The sequence below is a fragment of the Oncorhynchus gorbuscha genome, linkage group LG03 (assembly GCF_021184085.1).
Source record: "Oncorhynchus gorbuscha isolate QuinsamMale2020 ecotype Even-year linkage group LG03, OgorEven_v1.0, whole genome shotgun sequence".
Classification (NCBI taxonomy): domain Eukaryota; kingdom Metazoa; phylum Chordata; class Actinopteri; order Salmoniformes; family Salmonidae; genus Oncorhynchus; species Oncorhynchus gorbuscha.
In genome coordinates, this window is record NC_060175.1 from 55,138,002 (window position 1) to 55,161,832 (window position 23,831).

Below are 23,831 nucleotides of genomic sequence, written 5' to 3' on the forward strand. Positions count from 1 at the left end.
TCTCTTCAGGCCGGTGGTGGCTGGCCCGCTCCAGGAGTCTGAGGTGTGGTAGGTTCCTCAGCCCCCTCTAGACATCGAGGGGGCCCCGGCATACTCCGTTCGATCCATACTGGATTCGAGGCGTTGGGCGAGGGACCTTCAGTACCTTGTGGACTGGGAGGGGTACGGTCCGGAGGAGAGATGCTGGGTTCCGGTGGAGGACGTGGAGTACGTGTTGGAGGACGTGTTGGACCCTGCGGGAGTTCCACCGTCTCCGTCCGGATAGCCCTGCACCTCGCCCTCCGGGTCGTCCCCGAGGCCGGGGTGTCGGCAACTTCCACCAAAGTCGGTTCTAGCCATCGTCGATCCACTTTTAATTTTCCATTTGTTTTGTCTTGTTTTCCTACACACCTGGTTTTCATTTTCCTCATGGTTTCCTCATTCCTCATTTAACCCTCTGTACCCCCATGTCTTTGTGTGAAATTGTTTGTTGTAAGTGCTTGCGCACATGGTTACTGGTGCGCGTCGGTTTTTGTACCCATGTTGGTTATTTCTTCATGCCGTTGGTTTTGCAATTAAACTGCTCCGGCTATTACCTAGTTCTGCTCTCCTGCGTCATACTTCCCTGCCACCAGTTACGCACCCCTTACACAAACTTTCAGAATAGGAACCAAATGAACCATACAACTTCCTTGGCTAATTCTAGTCATAAGACACCCCAAAAAACTCAATATATCACAAAAGATACAAAATATCAGCATAATATATATGTATTTAAAGTTAGCTAACAGCATTGGAAATTTGCCTTACTGAGCTCAGGACCTAGTCAATACAATCACAGAACACATTTATGATGTCACCTCAATGAAAGTTAACCAAATCAGTAATGTGCTAGTATAAGGGCACAGGGCGAGACCCAGATGCCGACACAGGAGGCAGATGGTTCGAAAGTCTCTGATATTTATTCGTATCCAAGGGGCAGGCAAGAGAATGGTCGTGGGCAGGCACAAGATCATAACAAGGTCAGAGTCCAGGAGGTACAGATTGGCAGGCAGGCTCGAGGTCAGGGCAAGCAGTATGGACACCTGGAAGGGGTGGAGACAAGCACAAGGACAGGTGAAACAGATCAGGGTGTGGCAGCTAGTTAGGTTGTAATCGTTTTGCTGCAGGCTACACACATTATCATGAAGAAACTGTGAAATTATATTCAATGTTATGTAAGCTAGTTGGACTGAATATTGTCGCCCTATGTGGAATAGCATAGCAAGCGACATAGCAACATAGGCTAACAAACATAAGTGTTATACTAGCCTCTTTCATTACATGCATAATATTATACTCATAAAGAGATGACATAGCTACATACCTTTATCATACCTTTATCTTTTGCGCATTTCTCCTCTTCTTCTTTCCTCTTTTTCCTAAACTTTAAACCTGATGGCTTAGACCTTTTCTTATCTATTTGTGTTGATTTGGCACTCGAGCATCAATACATTACCCATCCCCCAACACTGTCAATCAAGAGTCAAGACGAAACCAATTCACCTTGGTGGTGTGCAGACTGTTTTTATATTATTCTTAACGATTTCACACAAACTAGAAAAAAATGCAACAATATGTCTGTGAAACTGTATATATTCACTGTATTTTGAAATAATTGTGGTTTATTTGGTAGCATTTCATAGTGTGACTGATTTTACTAATTGCATTAGTACTGTACAAAGTTAGAGGTGCGCTATTTGATAGATTCCACCACTCCCACTACCTCGGGCTTCCAGTGGGAAGACCTGAGGTCAACCTACCCCCGTCCCCCTCCCCATCTTATAGTTCTGAGTGGGAGACCTTCCCAGGCAGTAGCCTGCCTAGCTCACAAACTTGAATCAGGGCACACACTCCGACAAGGTTAATTGACCCACAGTCCCACACGGTGACATGATATCATTGACTTGACATGCAAATGAGTGATAGAAAACCAATCGCCTCAAATGTCACCATTCCAAATGTTTTTGTGCGGCCGCCCTGGGCGGCTGCCCATGTCGCCCGTATCTAAATCCACCACTGATAAGCAGTAATGGACAGTCAATACCATCATGGGACGTTTCCCTTTAACCTTTTATACTTGTGCCTAAATTGAAGTGTTTCTTAAAGAAGAAAATGAAAAGCATATGTATGGCAGCAATTGAAACCATGGCAGCAATTGAAAGGGAACAGTTTGGAGATAATGGGGAAATTATTATACCAAAGGTGAGTACACAACAGTTCACCTGACACAAGACAGAATCCAAACATTACGCTGTTGATTTTCTGGACTTGAGAACATGACTTCAAATAGAACCACGAGGAAACCTGTAGGAGTTGTTACGCTGAAGAACTGAATTTCCCACAGATGAACGTTGTTTCTTAACCTTCTCTGAACTATTTGGGAACATTCCCAATGTCAAACCAGTTGGAGAATGTTCACAGAACATTTCCAAAATTGAAATGAAATGTAACCATGTTTGAACTTTTAGGAAACGCTCTGTTAAAGTAATGAAAAAAACATTTCCAGAAAGTTGTGAGAAGGTTGTATGCGAAATAACCATAGGACAACCACGCACTCACCAAGCACAAATAAACATATGGTTCTCAGAACAATATGTGCTAGCTGGGTTCAAGTTAAGAAAGCTGACAAATGCATGACAAATCTGGCAACCTACATAAGCTTGAACACACAGAGAGTGAGAGAGACAGAGAACGAGAGATACACAGAGAGACGGAGAGATAGACAGAGAAAGAGACACACGGAGAGAGAGCCTCAGGTTTAGTTAGAAGTTTGTTATGAGGCAATGTTTGTTTAACGTACCATTACAAGGGTCACATGGCAGACTAGGCTTCAAACAAACAAGGATAAAAGGATTATAGACGCAGGCATTTCTTTAGGAAGCGGAAATGAATGAGTGTGGGAATATTTTGAATTTTCCCATGCATGCCATCTCTTTTAATAACATTACCCATGCTTTCTATTTGAATAACACATTACTACTGAGCGTATATTCCGTCATACAAGCAGCTGTGAAATCAGCGAGACTGTAAAAGCAGACTGAAGGAAGTGGGAAATTTAATTAGCATGCTAGCAATGTGGTCAGCCAACAAACCAAACCATGAGGGTCTGGAGAGGGAAGAAAATACATTTAAAGATCATAGATCTGCTACACACTACAGTGTGTTCTCGGATCTGGGATGAAACTGCCAGAAAGAACCATAATGTATTAGTGGAATAACTTTAGTGGAATAATAGATTTCGACGAGAGGAAGCAAATATTTTGCTTCCTAATATTATTCTGTTCTATTTCTGCTGCTGTATCTTTTGCTATTGTCTCAGAGCTCAGAAAAATTAATTTAATTGATTCATATCCCATCGTCTAGACATCCATTCAGATGTTTTAAGTGTCTTGTTATTTGTATGACAGATGCAGGGAGAGCTTAGCCCCCCATGATGCTGTACAGTAGCAGCTCTAATAAAAGCTCCCATCTCATTATGCAACGCTCAGAGCTCCTGCGGCCCCTCCTGATGACTTCATGATGTGGCAACTTCAACTGGGCGACCACAGAGCTCGTATTGGGGAAGGCCTGCTGAATGCTTAGCGGTTGGAGCAGCATGGCTAACAGACTACTGGGTGGATGGGGAACTAACCAGAGCTTTCGAGCTCTGACGAAGGCCTTGAGGCCGATACGTAAAAGCTTAATAAAGAGCAGTGAAAATAGCAAAAGCAGTGTGCTGGTTTCTTATTTTCTGTAATAGCCATGAATAATCCGATATGGGGGTGCTGATTGGGGGAGGTACAAGGACATCATAATAGAGTGTAATGCTCACAGGTTTATTTTTTTTAAATTTTCTGGTCAGGTCACCTGGTCTGGAAACCCTCCTGGCCCTGTTCGTTCATCCGAGTTCAACAGAGCACCCTCTTGATTATTTTGTCAAACTGTATTATTTTGTCTCATATGACAGTCTCTTTCCAACCTACTAATAATATCCCATAGAGCACACCGTGAGTTTTCTACTATTTTAAGGATCCCATCACTTAGTGGGATGCTGTATGAACTACACTGATTCCAAAGCCTGGCCGGCATGTGTTGGCTGGTCAGAATGTGGTTGTATGTTTGAGGTGTGGATACCACAGAGTTGTCAACAGACCCAGGGCAGCTGCACTAAGTAATGAGTGCATGGCGCCTACAAAGACACCACAGCAGATCTTAAATATTCTCTACCCTGCCTTTTAACAGAACCACAAACTCTCAAGAGGCCCAACCAAATGTTGGAGGGAGAGAGGATCGCAAAGCACAACTTGTTGAGTCTTGATATGAACAAAGGGGAATGAATGAGGGCAAACAGCTCATTGTCACTTACTTAATATCTTGTCGACAACTTTGTGACAATGTGGATGCAGATTGGGACAGTTTTTGAAAAATCTGCTCCCCATATGTTGGCCTGTGTGTGTGTGTGTGTGTGTGTGTGTGTGTGTGTGTGTGTGTGTGTGTGTGTGTGTGTGTGTGTGTGTGTGTGTGTGTGTGTGTGTGTGTGTGTGTGTGTGTGTGTGTGTGTGTGTGTGTGTGTGTGTGTGTGTGTGTGTGTGTGTGTGTGTGTGTGTGTGAGGCATTTGTCTTCACGTGTACAATGTTCACAGGTTCCTCACAAAGACAAATGAGCCACGAGAGTGAGTGGAAAATCCAGGGATTTTCTCTGTTTACAAAAGCTTTTAGCTTTTATTAATGATCGTCCAGGCTCAGTAGGGCCTGGTAAATGCATCTAGTGTTTTATTAGCTATTAGATTAAAATGTTGCCTGATATCCAAGTCTTTGCCAGATTTGTACTACATTTTGCACTGTAAAATATATCTTAAAAATCATAGGTCCACAATGAACCACAGGACTCAAGGATGCTTTAAACTAAGTGCAGTATAGGCCAATCATATCCAAATATCATGTATAAATACACAAAGCAAAAAACGTGTTCACATAACTTCTATTTTGGTATATTATAACAATGAGTAAAGGACACAACTTCATGCACATTGTATTTACAGTGAACATTAGAATAGAGAATGAATTGTGCCTCTTGTAATGATCCAGCCCCTGTCCCCTGCCCACAGGAGCCCCAGGTGAACATGGAGAGCCTGAGCAAGCCAGAGCTGCTGATGCTCTTCAGTGTCCTGGAGGGAGAGCTGGAGGCTCGTGACCTGGTCATCGAGGCCCTCAGGGTAAGAGCTATCCATCGTCTTTCCCTTTGTGTAATTTACAGCCAGGACCCAAAAGCCCATCAATGATGCCACCATTACCCATAATATGAGGTCTGAAGCATAAAGATAAAACTATGATTTATAATTATGTCTGAGGAGTTGTTACCAGGGTTGGGCTCAATTTGGAATTTCAGGATTGAATTCAATTTAAACAATGAATTTGAATTGAATTTGAACTGGCAACACCCCACAGGAAGCAGCATTTTAATTGAAGGAAGTGGAATTGAATTTAACGTAATTCAAACTCGTTCAACTAAGACATGAAACATGAAAGTCTTATTCATTTGACAAATACTTTATCAAGGATACACCACTTATTAATGCAAAGAATACACATACCATTTCAAATATTTGTTTGATTAAAACTCAGATTTCCTTTATGTGTTAGATTGTTCCCTTCAATACTGCAGTGTTTGATGTAATGCATTCTGGGAAATGTATTCTGATATTTAAAAACAAGGAAATTATGAATTATCATAGACAACCATAGACAATCCACAACATGATTTTATAATATTTCAAGACCTCTGTAATAATTTTTTATTATTATTAGGAGAATAAGTTTTAAAATGTTTCAACCTTATGCTACATGGTATTGGTACATGATACACGATGTCAAAATAAACATTTATATGGAGATATATAAGCCATTAGAATTTGATTGAATTAAATTATACTTCCTTTAATTCTAATTCTAATTCTGCTTCCTGTGGTATGTGGCCAATTCAAATTCATTTCTAATGTTAGAATTGACCCCAACCCAATCAAGTTGTTTGTTGTGCACGCCATTAATCAAACAATGTAACTCGGTAACCATATTTCTATCCTGTATAAAGCTGCCCATTGAAGTACATAATTTAGCACTGTGAAATATATTATTTGAATAATGATTGACGTTTGATGGGTTATTGTCAAATTGAACCTACCTTGAGTTTGTTTGAAGCACATGCTATTTCCCTGTTGACCAGCCCTACTGTATATAGGATGCTCCGCATCCACGCATGGTGTCCTACAGTGCTACAATCCGGAGGCCGGAAAATATTTGGCAAAATATTTTAGGGGGTTAGTTGTTTCCCGAAAATCCTGTTACTGAATGCATATCTATAATCCGTAACTCCTTGTCCGTCCATCCAGATTGTATATATGTGGATATCTGTATAGAAACTGTCTGAACTAAACTTTTCTCCAAATCGGCACTGTATAATTCGCTTGTGGTATACAGTGGTAGGCTATGCGTTATAAAATCCAGACGGATTGACAAGAAGTTACGGATTATAGATATGCATTCAGTGACAGTATTTTCAGAAACAAGAACCCCCCTTAAAATGTTTGATAAATATTTTCAGGGCTCTGCATTGTACCCACCTAGGACACCATGACACAAGCTAACGGGTGGGTCTTCATGTAAAACGGTTGTTAATGAGATGATGATGATATGTCTATGGTGGTAAATAATGCATGTATTGTAGAAATGTATTTTGAGCTATCATGTTGTAACATTCCTAGCGAAGGACGTTTCCTGGAAAGAGTAGGCCTACATGCTCAGATTGGCCTTTGCCGGTGAGATAGCAGGTTGGGCAGGTAACAGGTGTCTAGAGTGGAGCTATACCTGTGTTCAGTGATAGGCATTATACACGACGTGGCCAAAAGTATGTGGACACCCCTGTATTCTGCAATTTCAGCCACACCCGTTGCTGACTGCCATGCAATCTCCATAGACAAACATTTGCAGTGGAATGGCCCGTACTGAAGAGCTCAACGTGGCACCATCATAGGATGCTGCAAGAGCTGCCCCGGTAAACTGCAAGTGCTGTTATTGTGAAGTGGAAACATCTAGGTGCATCAACAACTCAGCCGGGAAGTGGTAGACCGCACAAGCTCACAGAATGGGACCGCCAAGTGCTGAAGCGCGTAACGCATAAAACTCGTCTCTCCTCGGTTGCAACACTCACTACCGAGTTCCAAACGGCCTCTGGAAGCAACGTCAGCATGAGAACTGTTCGTCAGGAGCTTCATGAAATGGGTTTCCATGGCCGAGCAGCCGCACACAAGCCTAAGATCATGCGCAATGCCAAGCATCGGTTGGGTTTGGCGGATGCCAGGAGAACGCTACCTGCCTGAATGCATAGTGTCATCTGTAAAGTTTCAATTCAATTCAATTCAAGGGCTTTATTGGCATGGGAAACATGTGTTAACATTGCCAAAGCAAGTGAGGTAGACAACATACAAAGTGAATATATAAAGTGAAAAACAACAAAAATTAACAGTAAACATTACACATACAGAAGTTTAAAAACAGTAAAGACATTACAAATGTCATATTATATATATATACAATGTACAAATAGTTAAATGACACAAGATAAAATTAATAAGCATAAATATGGGTTGTATTTACAATGGTGTTTGTTCTTCACTGGTTGCCCTTTTCTCGTGGCAACAGGTCACAAATCTTGCTGCTGTGATGGCACACTGTGGAATTTCACCCAAAAGATATGGGAGTTTTTCAAAATTGGATTTGTTTTCGAATTCTTTGTGGATCTGTGTAATCTGGGGGAAATATGTCTCTCTAATATGGTCATACATTGGGCAGGAGGTTAGGAAGTGCAGCTCAGTTTCCACCTCATTTTGTGGGCAGTGAGCACATAGCCTGTCTTCTCTTGAGAGCCATGTCTGCCTACGGCGGCCTTTCTCAATAGCAAGGCTATGCTCACTGAGTTTGTACATAGTCAAAGCTTTCCTTAATTTTGGGTCAGTCACAGTGGTCAGGTATTCTGCCGCTGTGTACTCTCTGTGTAGGGCCAAATAGCATTCTAGTTTGCTCTGTTTTTTTGTTAATTCTTTCCAATGTGTTAAGTAATTATCTTTTTGTTTTCTCATGATTTGGTTGGGTCTAATTGTGCTGTTGTCCTGGGGCTCTGTAGGGTGTGTTTGTGTTTGTGAACAGAGCCCCAGGACCAGCTTGCTTAGGGGACTCTTCTCCAGGTTCATCTCTGTAGGTGATGGATTTGTTATGGAAGGTTTGTGAATCGCTTCCTTTTAGGTGGTTGTAGAATTTAACGGCTCTTTTCTGGATTTTGATAATTAGTGGGTATCGGCCTAATTCTGCTCTGCATGCATTATTTGGTGTTTTACGTTGTACACGGAGTATATTTTTGCAGAATTCTGCGTGCAGAGTCTCAATTTGGTGTTTGTCCCATTTTGTGAAGTCTTGGTTGGTGAGCAGACCCCAGACCTCACAACCATAAAGGGCAATGGGCTCTATGACTGATTCAAGTATTTTTAGCCAAATCCTAATTGGTATGTTGAAATTTATGTTTCTTTTGATGGCATAGAATGCCCTTCTTGCCTTGTCTCTCAGATTGTTCACAGCTTTGTGGAAGTTACCTGTGGCGCTGATGTTTAGGCCAAGGTATGTATAGTTTTTTGACTGGACCTTTTTTGGAACACCATTATTTTGGTCTTACTGAGATTTACTGTCAGGGCCCAGGTCTGACAGAATCTGTGCATAAGATCTAGGTGCTGCTGTAGGCCCTCCTTGGTTGGTGACAGAAGCACCAGATCATCAGCAAACAGCAGACATTTGACTTCGGATTCTAGCAGGGGGAGGCCGGGTGCTGCAGACTTTTCTAGTGCCCGCGCCAATTCGTTGATATATATGTTGAAGAGGGTGGGGCTTAAGCTGCATCCCTGTCTAACCCCACGACCCTGTGTGAAGAAATGTGTGTGTTTTTTGCCAATTTTAACAGCACACTTGTTGTTTGTGTACATGGATTTTATAATGTCGTATGTTTTACCCCCAACACCACTTTCCATCAGTTTGTATAGCAGACCCTCATGCCAGATTGAGTCGAAGGTTTTTTTTGAAATCAACAAAGCATGAGAAGACTTTGCCTTTGTTTTGTTTTGTTTGGTTGTCAATTAGGGTGTGCAGGGTGAATACATGGTCTGTTGTACGGTAATTTGGTAAAAAGCCAATTTGACATTTGCTCAGTACATTGTTTTCATTGAGGAAATGTACGAGTCTGCTGTTAATAATAATGCAGAGGATTTTCCCAAGGTTACTGTTGACACATATTCCACGGTAGTTATTGGGGTCAAATTTGTCTCCACTTTTGTGGATTGGGGTGATCAGTCCTTGGTTCCAAATATTGGGGAAGATGCCAGAGCTAAGTATGATGTTAAAGAGTTTTAGTATAGCCAATTGGAATTTGTTGTCTGTATATTTGATCATTTCATTGAGGATACCATCGACACCACAGGCCTTTTTGGGTTGAAGGGTTTTTATTTTGTCCTGTAACTCATTCAATGTAATTGGAGAATCCAGTGGGTTCTGGTAGTCTTTAATAGTTGATTCTAAGATCTGTATTTGATCATGTATATGTTTTTGCTCTTTGTTCTTTGTTATAGAACCAAAAAGATTGGAGAAGTGGTTTACCCATACATCTCCATTTTGGATAGATAATTCTTTGTGTTGTTGTTTGTTTAGTGTTTTCCAATTTTCCCAGAAGTGGTTAGAGTCTATGGATTCTTCAATTGCATTGAAAGTTTGTTGGAGGAGGAATAATGGTCTGGGCTGTTTTTCATGGTTCGGGCTAGGCCTCTTAGTACCAATGAAGGGAAACATTCTAGACAATTTCTAGACAATTTTGTGCTTCCAACTTTGTGGCAACAGTTTGGGGAAGGCCCTTTCCTGTTTCAGCATGACAATGCCCTCATGCACAAAGCGAGGTCCATACAGAAGTGGTTTGTTGAGATTGGTGTGGAAGAACTTGACTGGCCTGCACAAAGTCCTTACCTCAACCCCATCAAAGACCTTTGGAATGAATTGAAACGCCGACTGCGAGCCAGGCCTAATCGCCCAACATCAGTGCTCTGCAGCAAAGTTCCAATATCTAGTGGAAAGCCTTCCTAGAAGAATGGATGCTGTTATGGCAGCAAAGTGGGGGTACCAACTCCATATTAATGCCCATGATTTTGGAATGAGCCGGTGTCCACATACTTTTGACCATGTGGTGTAGTTGAATGCCTGAACAGTTTATTTTTATTGCTGAGAATATCTTTGATTCATCCAAGTGTTTATGTCATCTTCAAGTTTGTACTTTTTTTTTTACTGCCCAAGTCATACTGCACCTGTAAATATTGTAAATAAAATCCTCTCACTGAGGTGAACCATCAGCATCCTGTCGGACTCCTAACTCTCCACTCCACCACCTTCGGCTCATGCTTCACAGGAGTCGCGGATGTAAGATAGCCAGGTTAGTGGTCCACAAACTGGGACAGGGGTTTGAGAGCAGAGTTAGCCATTACCCTTATCATGATTCTAGTGGTACTGTACTGTACACACGGGACGGCTTGTTATGCAGGTGAGTGAGGACCCAAAAGCGACTTAACAGAAACTGAGTTTATTCAAGTCCAAACAGAAAATAACAAATCCTGGATCCTTAACAGGAAATGTCCAAACGGGGATAACAGAAATCCTCTAGTTTGTAGAGGGGAATAACAGGATAAGCGGCCACAGACTGCAGGTCCCTTCGGGTAGGCGCAGGCCGTAGCTGACAGAGACACCTGCTCACACGCAACATCTGATGAAGGCAAAACACGACAGGACGGAACAAGAACACACCACAGCAAACAAGGATCCGACAAGGACAGAAGCAGAAACAGAGAGAGAAATAGGGACTTAATCAGAGGGCAAAATAGGGGACAGGTGTGAAAGAGTAAACGAGGTAGTTAGGAGAATGAGGAACAGCTGGGAGCAGGAACGGAACGATAGAGAGAGAAAGGGATAGAGAGAGGGAAAGAACCTAATAAGACCAGCAGGGGGAAACGAATAGAAGAGAAAGCACAGGGACAAGACATGACAATATATGACAATACATGACAGTACCCCCCCACTCACCGAGCGCCTCCTGGCGCACTCGAGGAGGAACCCTGGCGGCAACGGAGGAAATCATCAATCAGCGAACGGTCCAGCACGTCCCGAGATGGAACCCAACTCCTCTCCTCAGGACCGTAACGGGAAACGATGAAGAGGGAATCTAGTGCAATTACTATTATAAAAATGAGACACGGGTAGAGAACTGTAAGAGTTTGAGCAATCAGGACCAAACAGGCCAGGAGAGAAACAACTATGGACAGACTGAGACACAGCAAGGCTAAGACCAGGAACAGGAGAGAGGTGGTGGCTGTGGACACACTGAGACACAGCAAGTGCAGGAGCAGGACCAGGAGAGATGCGGTGGCAGGGGACAGACAGAGACACAGCAAGGGCAGGAGAGATGCGGTGGCTGGGGACAGACTGAGACCCAGCAAGGCCAGGAGCAGAAGCAGGAAGAGAGTTAACGGACTTAGTCTGCGCGCAGTCTGAACAAGCAGCCACGAAACGGCGCGTGTCACGCTCCTGAGTAGGCCACCAAAAACGCTGGCGAAAAGAAGCAAGCATACCCCGAACGCCGGGGTGGCCAGCTAACTTGGCAGAGTGAGCCCACTGAAGAACGGCCAGACGAGTAGAAACGGGAACGAAAAGAAGGTTCCTAGGACAAGCGCGCGGTGACGGAGTGTGAGTGAGTGCTTGCTTTACCTGTCTCTCAATTCCCCAGACAGTCAACCCGACAACACGCCCCTCAGGGAGAATCCCCTCGGGGTCGGTAGAGGCTACAGAAGAACTGAAGAGACGGGATAAAGCATCAGGCTTGGTGTTCTTAGTGCCCGGACGATAAGAAATAACGAACTCGAAACGAGCGAAAAACAACGCCCAACGAGCCTGACGCGCATTGAGTCGTTTGGCAGAACGGATGTACTCAAGGTTCTTATGGTCAGTCCAAACGACAAAAGGAACGGTCGCCCACTCCAACCACTGTCGCCATTCGCCTAGGGCTAAGCGGATGGCGAGCAGTTCGCGGTTTCCCACATCATAGTTACGTTCCGACGGCGACAGGCGATGAGAAAAATACGCGCAAGGATGGACCTTATCATCAGAATGGGAGCGCTGGGACAGAATGGCTCCCACGCCCACCTCTGACGCGTCAACCTTGACAATGAATTGTTTAGTGACGTCAGGAGTAACAAGGATAGGAGCGGATGTAAAACGCTTCTTGAGAAGATCAAAAACTCCCTGGGCGGAAACGGACCACTTAAAGCACGTCTTGACAGAAGTAAGGGCTGTGAGAGGGGCTGCCACTTGACCGAAATTACGAATGAAACGCCGATAGAAATTCGCGAAACCGAGAAAGCGCTGCAGTTCGACACGTGACTTAGGGACGGGCCAATCGCTGACAGCATGGACCCTAGCGGAATCCATCTGAATGCCTTCAGCGGAAATAACAGAACCGAGAAAAGTGACGGAGGAGACATGAAAGGCGCACTTCTCAGCCTTCACATAAAGACAATTCTCTAAAAGGCGCTGGAGGACACGTCGAACGTGCTGAACATGACTCTGGAGTGACGGTGAAAAAATCAGGATCTCGTCAAGGTAAACAAAAACAAAGATGTTCAGCATGTCACTCAGTACATCATTCACTAATGCCTGAAAGACAGCTAGAGCATTAGCGAGACCGAACGGCAGAACCCGGTATTCAAAATGCCCTAACGGAGTGTTAAACGCCGTTTTCCACTCGTCCCCATTCCTGATGCGCACGAGATGGTAAGCGTTACGAAGGTCCAACTTAGTAAAGAACCTGGCTCCCTGCAGAATCTCGAAAACTGAAGACATAAGGGGAAGCGGATAACGATTCTTAACCGTTATGTCATTCAGCCCTCGATAATCCACGCAGGAGCGCAGGGTCCCGTCCTCCTCCTTAACAAAAAAGAACCCCGCTTCGGCGGGAGAGGAGGAAGGGACCACGGTACCGGTGTCGAGAGCTACAGACAAATAATCTTCGAGAGCCTTACGTTCGGTAGCCGACAGAGAGTCTAGTCTACCCCGTGGGGGGGTAGTACCCGGAAGGAGATCAATACAACAATCATACGACCGGTGAGGAGGAAGGGAGGTGGCCCTGGACCGACTGAAGACCGTGCGCAGATCATGATATTCCTCCGGCACTCCTGTCAAATCACCAGGCTCCTCCTGTGAAGAGGGAGCAGAAGAAACAGGAGTAATAGCAGACACTAAACACTTAACATGACAAGAGACGTTCCAGGAGAGGATAGAATTACTAGACCAATTAATAGAAGGATTATGACACACTAGCCAGGGATGGCCCAAAACAACAGGTGTAAAAGGTGAACAAAAAATCAAAAAAGAAATAGTTTCACTATGATTACCAGAGACAGTGAGGGTTAAAGGTAGCGTTTCACGCTGAATCCTGGGGAGAGGACTACCAAGCAAGGCGAACATAACCGTGGGCTTCCCTAACTGCCTGAGAGGAATGTCATGTTCCCGAGCCCAGGCTTCGTCCATAAAACAGCCCTCCGCCCCAGAGTCTATTAATGCACTGCAGGAAGCTGCCGAATCGGTCCAGCGTAGATGGACCGACAAGGTAGTACAGGAACTTGACGGAGAGGACAGAGTAGTAGCGCTTACCAGTAGCCCTCCGCTTACTGATGAGCTCTGGCCTTTTACTGGACATGAAATGACAAAATGACCAGCGGAACCGCAATAGAGACAGAGGCGGTTGGTGATTCTCCGTTCCCTCTCCTTAGTCGAGATGCGAATACCCCCCAGCTGCATGGGCTCAACACCTGAGCCAGTGGGGGAAGATGGTAGTGACGGGGAGAGGGGGGACACTGTTAACCTGAGCTCTCTTCCATGAGCTCGGTGACGAAGATCTACCCGTCGTTCTATGCGAATAGCGAGTTCAATCAAAGAATCCACGCTGGATGGAACCTCCCGGGAGAGAATCTCATCCTTAACCTCAGCGTGGAGTCCCTCCAGAAAACGAGCGAGCAACGCCGGCTCGTTCCAGTTACTGGAGGCAGCAAGAGTGCGAAACTCTATAGAGTAATCCGTTATGGATCGATTACCTTGACATAGGGAAGAGAGGGACCAGGAAGCTTCTTTCCCAAAAACAGAACGATCAAAAACCCGTATCATCTCCTCCTTAAAGTTCAGATAATTGTTAGTACACTCAGCCCTTGCCTCCCAGATTGCCGTGCCCCACTCCCGAGCCCGTCCAGTAAGGAGAGATATGACGTAGGCGATACGAGCAATACCCCTGGAGTACGTGTGGGGCTGGAGAGAGAACACTATATCACACTGGGTAAGGAACGAGCGACATTCAGTGGGCTCCCCAGAGTAACACGGTGGGTTATTAATTCTGGGCTCCGGAGACCCGGAAGCCCAGGAGGTAACCGGTGGATCGAGGCGGAGATTGTGAATCTCCTCCGAGAGGCCGGAGACTTGGGCGGCCAGGGTCTCAACGGCATGTCGAGCAGCAGACAATTCCTGTTCGTGTCTGCCTAGCATCACTCCCTGGAACTCGACGGCAGAGTAGAGAGAATCCGTAGTCGCTGGGTCCATTCTTGGTCGGATCCTTCTGTTATGCAGGTGAGTGAGGACCCAAAAGCGACTTAACAGAAACTGAGTTTATTCAAGTCCAAACAGAAAATAACAAATCCTGAATCCTTAACAGGAAATGTCCAAACGGGGATAACAGAAATCCTCTAGTTTGTAGAGGGGAATAACAGGATAAGCGGCCACAGACTGCAGGTCCCTTCGGGTAGGCGCAGGCCGTAGCTGACAGAGACACCTGCTCACACGCAACATCTGATGAAGGCAAAACACGACAGGACGGAACAAGAACACAGCACAGCAAACAAGGATCCGACAAGGACAGAAGCAGAAACAGAGAGAGAAATAGGGACTTAATCAGAGGGCAAAATAGGGGACAGGTGTGAAAGAGTAAACGAGGTAGTTAGGAGAATGAGGAACAGCTGGGAGCAGGAACGGAACGATAGAGAGAGAAAGGGATAGAGAGAGGGAAAGAACCTAATAAGACCAGCAGGGGGAAACGAATAGAAGAGAAAGCACAGGGACAAGACATGACAATATATGACAATACATGACACGGCTAGAGATGAAACAGACTACCCATTACCTGACCTCTCATGATTTAACCTGACTTTAATTGATAGGATGTCCTTTAGCCAACCAGGGAAAAGCTCTACTTTAGTAGCCACAGTGTACAGCCACGGTGCTAGCCACTTATGCAAATGCATACTGTCCATGTACCTGGGATGTCAGACTGTCTGGCTGTGGGAAGATTACCCTCCTATCTGTCTGCAGTCTGAGGATTGTCTCTGCCTGATAACCCATATATTCCATTCATCCTTTTTAAGGTAGACTCGGGAAGATCACATTCATATACACAATGTGGTTTACAGAAAACGACAATGAACAGAACAACAGCAGCATAATTCAAATATGCCAAAAATGCTGCAGGCTCATCCTAACGTGTTATGATTTAGTTGCATGTTCGACAAGTCATGTTGAGTTTAAATTGATCACCGTGACTGCTGATTAGTACCAAGTAAAACACAAAGTGACCTGAGTGGCACAACAAACTGTATCCAGGTGAACAAACCACAGAAATCAAGGCCCCCTAGATCATTCATGTGTTGTGTCTAGACCACAATCTACACATCTCCTGGGCGCTGGCCATCTAAGGCAAGGCAGTTTAATGCACCGTGCTGAGTGGGTGGAAGATTACTATGTGAGCAGGGAGACTTGGAATGAACAAATAAACAAAGGCCTTAACTGGAGCGGTCAGGATGTGTGGCTGACTGTGTGTCTTCACTGACACTAAATCCCCCTGATCTGTTAACTCGCTCCTTGGTTGCCTAAGCAGTAGTCTTTCGTGGCCAGCAATGGTTCAGAGATCAAATCAAATCAAATGTATTTATATAGCCCTTCGTACATCAGCTGATATCTCAAAGTGCTGTACAGAAACCCAGCCTAAAACCCCAAACAGCAAACAATGCAGGTGTAAAAGCACGGTGGTTAGGAAAAACTCCCTAGAAAGGCCAAAACCTAGGAAGAAACCTAGAGAGGAACCGGGCTATGTGGGGTGGCCAGTCCTCTTCTGGCTGTGCCAGGTAGAGATTATAACAGAACATGACCAAGATGTTCAAATGTTCATAAATGACCAGCATGGTCAAATAATAATAAGGCAGAACAGTTGAAACTGGAGCAGCAGCACAGTCAGGTGGACTGGGGACAGCAAGGAGTCATCATGTCAGGTAGTCCTGGGGCACGGTCCTAGGGCTCAGGTCCTCCGAGAGAGAGAAAGAAAGAGAGAATTAGAGAGAGCATATGTGGGGTGGCCAGTCCTCTTCTGGCTGTGCCGGGTGGAGATTATAACAGAACGTGGCCAAGATGTTCAAATGTTCATAAATGACCAGCATGGTTGAATAATAGTAAGGCAGAACAGTTGAAACTGGAGCAGGAGCATGGCCAGGTGGACTGGGGACAGCAAGGAGTCCTCATGTCAGGTAGTCCTGGGACATGGTCCTAGGGCCCAGGCCAGTTGAAACTGGAGCAGCAGCATGGCCAGGTGGACTGGGGACAGCAAGGAGTCATCATGTCAGGTAGTCCTGGGGCATGGTCCTAGGACTCAGGTCCTCCGAGAGAGAGAAAGAAAGAGAGAAGGAGAGAATTAGAGAACGCACACTTAGATTCACACAGGACACCGAATAGGACAGGAGAAGTACTCCAGATAAACAAACTGACCCTAGCCCCCGACACATAAACTACTGCAGCATAAATACTGGAGGCTGAGACAGGAGGGGTCAGGAGACACTGTGGCCCCATCCGAGGACACCCCGGACAGGGCCAAACAGGAAGGATATAACCCCACCCACTTTGCCAAAGCACAGCCCCCACACCACTAGAGGGAAATCTTCAACCACCAACTTACCATCCTGAGACAAGGCCGAGTATAGCCCACAAAGATCTCCGACACGGTACAACCCAAGGGGGGACCCAGACAGGCCGACCACAACAGTGAATCAACCCACCCAGGTGACGCACCACCCCCAGAGACGGCACGAGAGAGCCCCAGCAAGCCAGTGACTCAGCCCCCGTAACAGGGTTAGAGGCAGAGAATCCCAGTGGAAAGAGGGGAACCGGCCAGGCAGAGACAGCAAGGGCGGTTCGTTGCTCCAGAGCCTTTCCGTTCACCTTCCCACTCCTGGGCCAGACTACACTCAATCATATGACCCACTGAAGAGATGAGTCTTCAGTAAAGACTTAAAGGTTGAGACCGAGTTTGCGTCTCTGACATGGGTAGGCAGACCGTTCCATAAAAATGGAGCTCTATAGGAGAAAGCCCTGCCTCCAGCTGTTTGCTTAGAAATTCTAGGGACAATTAGGAGGCCTGCGTCTTGTGACCGTAGCGTACGTGTAGGTATGTACGGCAGGACCAAATCAGAGAGGTAGGTAGGAGCAAGCCCATGTAATGCTTTGTAGGTTAGCAGTAAAACCTTGAAATCAGCCCTTGCTTTGACAGGAAGCCAGTGTAGAGAGGCTAGCACTGGAGTAATATGATCAAATTTTTTGGTTCTAGTCAGGATTCTAGCAGCCGTATTTAGCACTAACTGAAGTTTATTTAGTGCTTTATCCGGGTAGCCGGAAAATAGAGCATTGCAGTAGTCTAACCTAGAAGTGACAAAAGCATGGATTAATTTTTCTGCATCATTTTTGGACAGAAAGTTTCTGATTTTTGCAATGTTACGTAGATGGAAAAAAGCTGTCCTCGAAATGGTCTTGATATGTTCTTCAAAAGAGAGATCAGGGTCCAGAGTAACGCAGAGGTCCTCAAATTTTTGATTTTTGCAATGTTACGTAGATGGAAAAAAGCTGTCCTCGAAATGGTCTTGATATGTTCTTCAAAAGAGAGATCAGGGTCCAGAGTAACGCAGAGATGACCTCAAAACAGTATACACTGGAATATGGAATCTCTTCTAGCACTCACGTGAAAGAAGAGTGCACAGGATTACAACTATGGATGCCATAGTTACTCAAATTGAGAAAGGCTTAGAGGACTATAACAACTTTTCCTCTTTTGGTTTTCAATAGGTGTATGTTCTCATTTCTCGCTACAAAACAAAGAACCATGTGTCAGCTAGCATATGAACTCGCCAATATTTAGAGCGGCAGATGATGTGAACAATTCCTATTGCTCAAGGCGCTCAGTCTCTTACTAATTTTGAATCACCTCAGTATGTCATGAGAACTATTGAGTATGTGGCTGAACAGAGCAGCCACAAGCTGCCATTGACGTGGTGCTGTATGTGTGTCACTGTCAGTCACTGGGTGATTTCCTTTTTCCAATGAGTCTAAAGGGTTAAGTTTGTTATTTTCCCTTAAAAAAAAACTAATTTCTTATAATAGCATGGTTTGCTGGGAAATCAAGTTGGGTTAATATGACAGATATTCCTGTGTTCTGTTTATACAATGTTTGATGATAATGCCTGAAGCTATTCTCACTGTTAACCAGTATCCATCCATGGCTCATCTTACCTGATTCTCCTTAAGCTGTGGCATGCTGCAGAAAGTTGGAGCCCAGCGATGCCCATATTTGGCACACACTAGTGTGGGAAAATAGGAAGTACACCATTTTAGAATTGGGACCGTTTCGTGCCTGTTATCAGCACCACATTAGCGCAGGAATGAGTGAATAAGCTTTGGTTGACCTGGTTGTTAAACATTAACTACATCAGGAATGTGTTTAATGTCAGTCCTCCTCCTCCTCACACTCCCCCCTTCTCGAAAACACCACTGGAACACAAAACAGCCTCCCTTTGTGCTGCAGTGTGTGTGTGTGTGTGTGCGTGTGCGTGTGTGTGTGCACGCGCATGTACGTGTGTGTGAGCTGGAAACGTTCGAGGCCTGGATGGTTGACAACGATTGTCAGAGGAGTTGGCTGTAGCACAAACAGATCTGGGACCAGGCTTGGTGCTTGGTGTGGGGACCATTGCGCTAGATGGTTGTGTTATGATGTGTGAGGCTAAGGAATGTTCCCTCTCTCTCCTGGGTCATACAGGTCAGATACAGGACCGGGGTATTGGGTAATGGCTAATGACTAGCTGTCATGCACCAGACTGTGTGTTTCAGAAAAATGTTTCAGGTCTTGAAGGACTACTGTGCTTTCCTGCCTCTCCTTATTTTCCATCCTTTTTGATCTGCTCTCTCATATCCCAACGGACCGGCTCAAATAACAGCATGATCAAGACTTCACAGCCTCTGTATCCCGATATCTTTACCGATGGATAGATATTATATATGACATTGGCATTTGTTTTGTTCCTGCCCAGCAGAGACACACCGGACTCTTACATGCTTAGCCGACTGCTCAGCCGAACTGCTCAGGGCGCACAATGCCTGCCTACCAGAACACCAGGTGTTGCAGGAAGGCCAAGAAGGTCATCAGGGGCCACCTGAGCCACGGTCTGTTTTCCCCGCTTCCGTCACTCAGACATGGGCAGTATATGAGCATCATGGCAAAAACTGATAGATAGTCTGGCCAATAGTCTCTATCCCCAGACCATCAGGCTACTGAATAGTCCCCACTAGGCAGCTCAGAGGCAAGTTGCTGAAGTCACCATTGTTCCCCCTGCACTGGCAGAGTAAAGGTCTAGTTAGACCTGGCCCAGACACCAGCAGGAGCAGCCACCCTACAAACGCTCTGACTGAAGACAGACAAACATCTGTTGCTTCTTCCTCTCTCTCTCTCTCTCTCTCTCTCTCTCTCTCTCTCTCTCTCTCTCTCTCTCTCTCTCTCTCTCTCTCTACCGCTCTTTCCTCTTCTGCCTGCTCCCTCGCTCTCTTCTCCCCCCCCTCTCTACTTCTTCCTCCTCTGCCTGCTCTACCTCTTTCCCTCTCACCCTCTCTTTCTCTCTCCTATCTCAATCTTCCTGGTAGGGATGGGAATCCCCACTCCCATAGAACATATGGTTGATGTTTCTCTTGGCATGTTATGTTTGCCGCTGTGGCTGACTTCCTGTTTAGCAGGCAGTGGAAGGAAGATTATTGCAGCAGGCCTGAAGGAAGGGAAAGGGCAGCATGCAGAAACTGAAAAAGAAACAGATTATGGCTTTTTCTTTTTTACGTTGCTGGGAAACCAGGTTATACTTGTCCATAGTACATGGATTGTTTATAGTACATGTAGCTGCATAGTACCAGTGACTGTCTGACGAGGATATTTGACTTTCTTATATACTTACAAAACGGTCAAATATCTCAGGGACAGAGTCTGTTTATTCAGCTAGAAACCTAAGTGACTGTTAGTAAAAGCAGATTGAACAATAACAATAACCATTCTACACAATATAGCCCGTTTTGACACACATACAGTTCTCTACCCCTGTGTTTTTCAACCCTCGCCTCCTCTCCTCCCTCAGGCCCAGTGCAGAGACACATATGTGGAGAAGCGCTATGGGAAGTACAACCTGAGCGACCCGTTCCTGGCTCTGCAGAGGGACAGTGAGGCGATGGGGGGGCAGAGCCCTGGGGTCCACCAGGCTTCAGCCTACTCTAGCCCCCTGGCTGTGCTCAAGCAGGTGGTCACCCACTGCAGGAGGATGCAGGAGAAGATGCTCGCCCAGCTAGCTGCAGCCGAGAGCAGTCACAAGAGGGTAGGGCTGGGGGTTGCAGCTGGGCCTTAGATGCCAACCCCTCCACTTTTGATTAGATTAAAGATTAACTAAACTAGCTTGCTCCCGAAGGGGTTCTTTTCCACCTGGGAAGTTGTCCTTCTGTAGCTCAGTTGGTAGAGCATGGCGCTTGTAAAGCCAGGGTAGTGGGTTCGATCCCCGGGACCACCCAAACGTAGAATGTATGCACACATGACTGTAAGTCGCTTTGGATAAAAGCGTCTGCTAAATGGCATATATTATTATATTATTATTATTATTATTAGCAGATTATCCTGACCTTTGATCTTATCATTTATGTGTCTCTATCTCCCCCCTGTGGTTGTGTCAGGTCATTGCAGATCTGGAGGAGGAGAGGAGAAGGCATGCAGAGGACACCGCTGAGGGCGACGATGTCACTTGCATCCTGGAAAAGGAGAGGGAACGCCTCTTGCAACAGGTAGAGTTAACATCAATATCTGAGTAAAAACTGCTATAGGAATTCGTTTTTACAATTGAACCTATTGTACTCTATTCTGCCTGTAGCTGGAGTTTGAGCGGGGCCAGGTGCGTCGTCTGGAGAAGGAACAGAAGAGGGTCCTGGAGCAGCTGGAGGAGGAGCGGGTGCAGCACAAGCAGCTCTCCTCTGCCCTGGCCAAGGAGTGCAAGTGGGCCAGCCAGCGGGCCCTGGAGGTGGACCACCGCCTGGCTGAGGCAAACCGTAGGCTGGAGAAGGAGCAGCGGGAGATCTTGGCCCTGAGGGCTGAGCTACAGAAGGAGAGGAGGAAGGCCCTGCAGATGGAGGCCAGGGTGGAGGAGCGGCTGGCTGAGTTTGACACGGAGAAGGAGCAGCTCCGCTCTCGGCTCAAGAGGGAGGAGGCCCAGTGCGGCCTGCTGCAGGAGCAGGTGGAGGCGCTGAGGAGAGAGCTTCAGGAAGAGAGGGGAGATGAGGAGGAGGATGAGAGGAGAGACTCTCCTGTGGATATCAGTGGAGGGTCACCACTACTACGACCACCACCAGTGGAGGGGGGTGAAGAGCCTAAAGTCAACGGTCACGACTGCCTCAGGGAGGACGCCCTTCCACACAGACTGGGCCTGGACAACCGGAGTGAGAACAGCAGCCCTGTCCTGCTGTCCCCTGCCCTCCTGAACCAGAGCCTGTCCCCCTGCAGCACAGGGTCTTCCTCCCTCACCTCCTCCCCGTGCTCCTCTCCTCAGCTGGCCAAACGGCTGGCCCTGGCCACCAGTCCCAGCTACCAGTCCTCCTACCAGGCAGGCATCAACCAGCGCTTCCACGCTGCTCGCCACAAGTTCCAGGGCCACACTGATCCAGAGCCACAGCAGGAGGGAAGAGGAGGTGGCAGCCTACCCCACTCCCCTAGAGACCTGTCCCCATCCCCTGAGTGCATCCCCGTCCCTGTCCCCAGCCCGGCCAAGCATCTGGCCCGCAGCACCGTCACCCACGTCCTGTCCCGCTTCACAGTCCAGCAGGGGGCCAAACCTCCGCCACCCAACAGCTCTCCCTTCGGCACTGACTACCGTAACCTGGCCCTGACCCCCTCCTCCCCGGTCATCCCCAGGGCCTCTGGTGCTGCTCTGCCTCTGGGGGTCTGCTCCCCAACCATCCCCCGAGCAGACAGGGGCAACCCGCCCCCCATCCCCTCTAAGAAGCCTGGCCTGGCCCAGTCTCCAGCGCCATCCATCCCTGGTACCAGAGCCAGCCACTTTCCTGAGCTGTCAGGAAGCTGTGGTCTCACCAGCGGCCAGGAGAATGTTAAAGAGCTGGACATGGTGGTTTCCTCCGTCAGTTAGCCTAGCCTCCTACTGAGTGCTACTAGCGCTGTGTTCTTTTATACCGCTCACACGTTCCTGTGCTGAGGCACGCTGCAAAACACTGTCAAGTTAACTGTATTTATTTTATTTTTGACATGCATCTGCTTCATTCTTCTTGTAGCACAATATATGTATTTGTATTTATGCATTTTGGGTTTGTTGGTAATATAATATAAGGAGAATAAGCAGTAATGAAGAGTAATGGGCCAACATGCATGTTAGTTGCTGGGTATTTTTCAAAAGTTTGCTAAGAAAAGCATGTAATTTCATGGGACAATCAAATGTTGCTACTTATAATGCAGCTTTTGAATTTGAGCTTGGAAATAAGCATTTCTCTAAATCAAGATTGGGATTTAGCCTAATACTGAACAAAATAAGTGAGCTTATCTTAAACTGCAGAGTTTAATACTGAACCAAGGCCGCTTACAAACACATTATTATAATGTTATATTTCCTAAAATGGCACATGATTATAACATTCCATATCTTCAAGGCTTAATAAGTTGGCAGTATTCTGTGTATATGCAGCATTCTGTGTATGTGCAGAATTCTGTGTATATGCAGTATTATTAATACTTGCTCTCATACCAATCGTCTGGTCAAACATTTAGAATGTATATTTTTACATGAGCACAATATATCTCTTTTACACCCGCATATTGGTTTGTCATATACAGTTGAGGTCGGAAGTTTACATACACTTAGGTTGGAGTCATTAAAACTTTTTTTCAACCACTCCACAAATTTCTTGTTAACAAACTATAGTTTCGGCAAGTCAGTTAGGACATCTACTTTGTGCATGACACAAGTAATTTTTCCAACAATTGTTTACAGACAGATTACTTCACTTATAATTCACTGTATCACAATTCCAGTGGGTCAGAAGTTTACATAAACTAAGTTGACTGTGCCTTTAAACAGCTTGGAAAATTCCAGAAAATTATGTCATGGCTTTAGAAGCTTCTGAAAGGCATATTGACATAATTTGAGTCAATTGGAGGTGTATCTGTGGATGTATTTCAAGGCCTACCTTCAAACTCAGTGCCTTTTTGCTTGAAATCATGGGATGTCAAAAGAAATCAGCCAAGACCTCAGAAAACAATTGTAGACCTCCACAAGTCTGGTTCATCCTTGGGAGCAATGTGATGAAAGAAGTAAAAGCTGAAATAAATC

General features: G+C 45.8%; 1 protein-coding gene across 2 annotated transcripts in view; it reads left to right on the plus strand.

The window, feature by feature from the left end:
* The window catches only part of LOC124031585 (CTTNBP2 N-terminal-like protein), a 35,528-nt gene extending 12,077 nt beyond the window's left edge, over positions 1-23,451 (plus strand). Inside the window, exons 2-5 of one of the 2 annotated variants that reach the window (XM_046343007.1) lie at positions 5,109-5,216; positions 20,595-20,828; positions 21,178-21,285; positions 21,372-23,451. In XM_046343007.1, the coding sequence (XP_046198963.1) occupies positions 5,109-5,216; positions 20,595-20,828; positions 21,178-21,285; positions 21,372-22,637 (1,716 nt within the window). In that variant the 3' untranslated portion in view covers positions 22,638-23,451. Of the gene's footprint in view, positions 1-5,088; positions 5,217-20,594; positions 20,829-21,177; positions 21,286-21,371 lie in introns of both variants that reach the window. The other variant, XM_046343008.1, reaches the window with a different exon arrangement.
* The last annotated feature ends 380 nt before the right edge of the window (positions 23,452-23,831 follow it).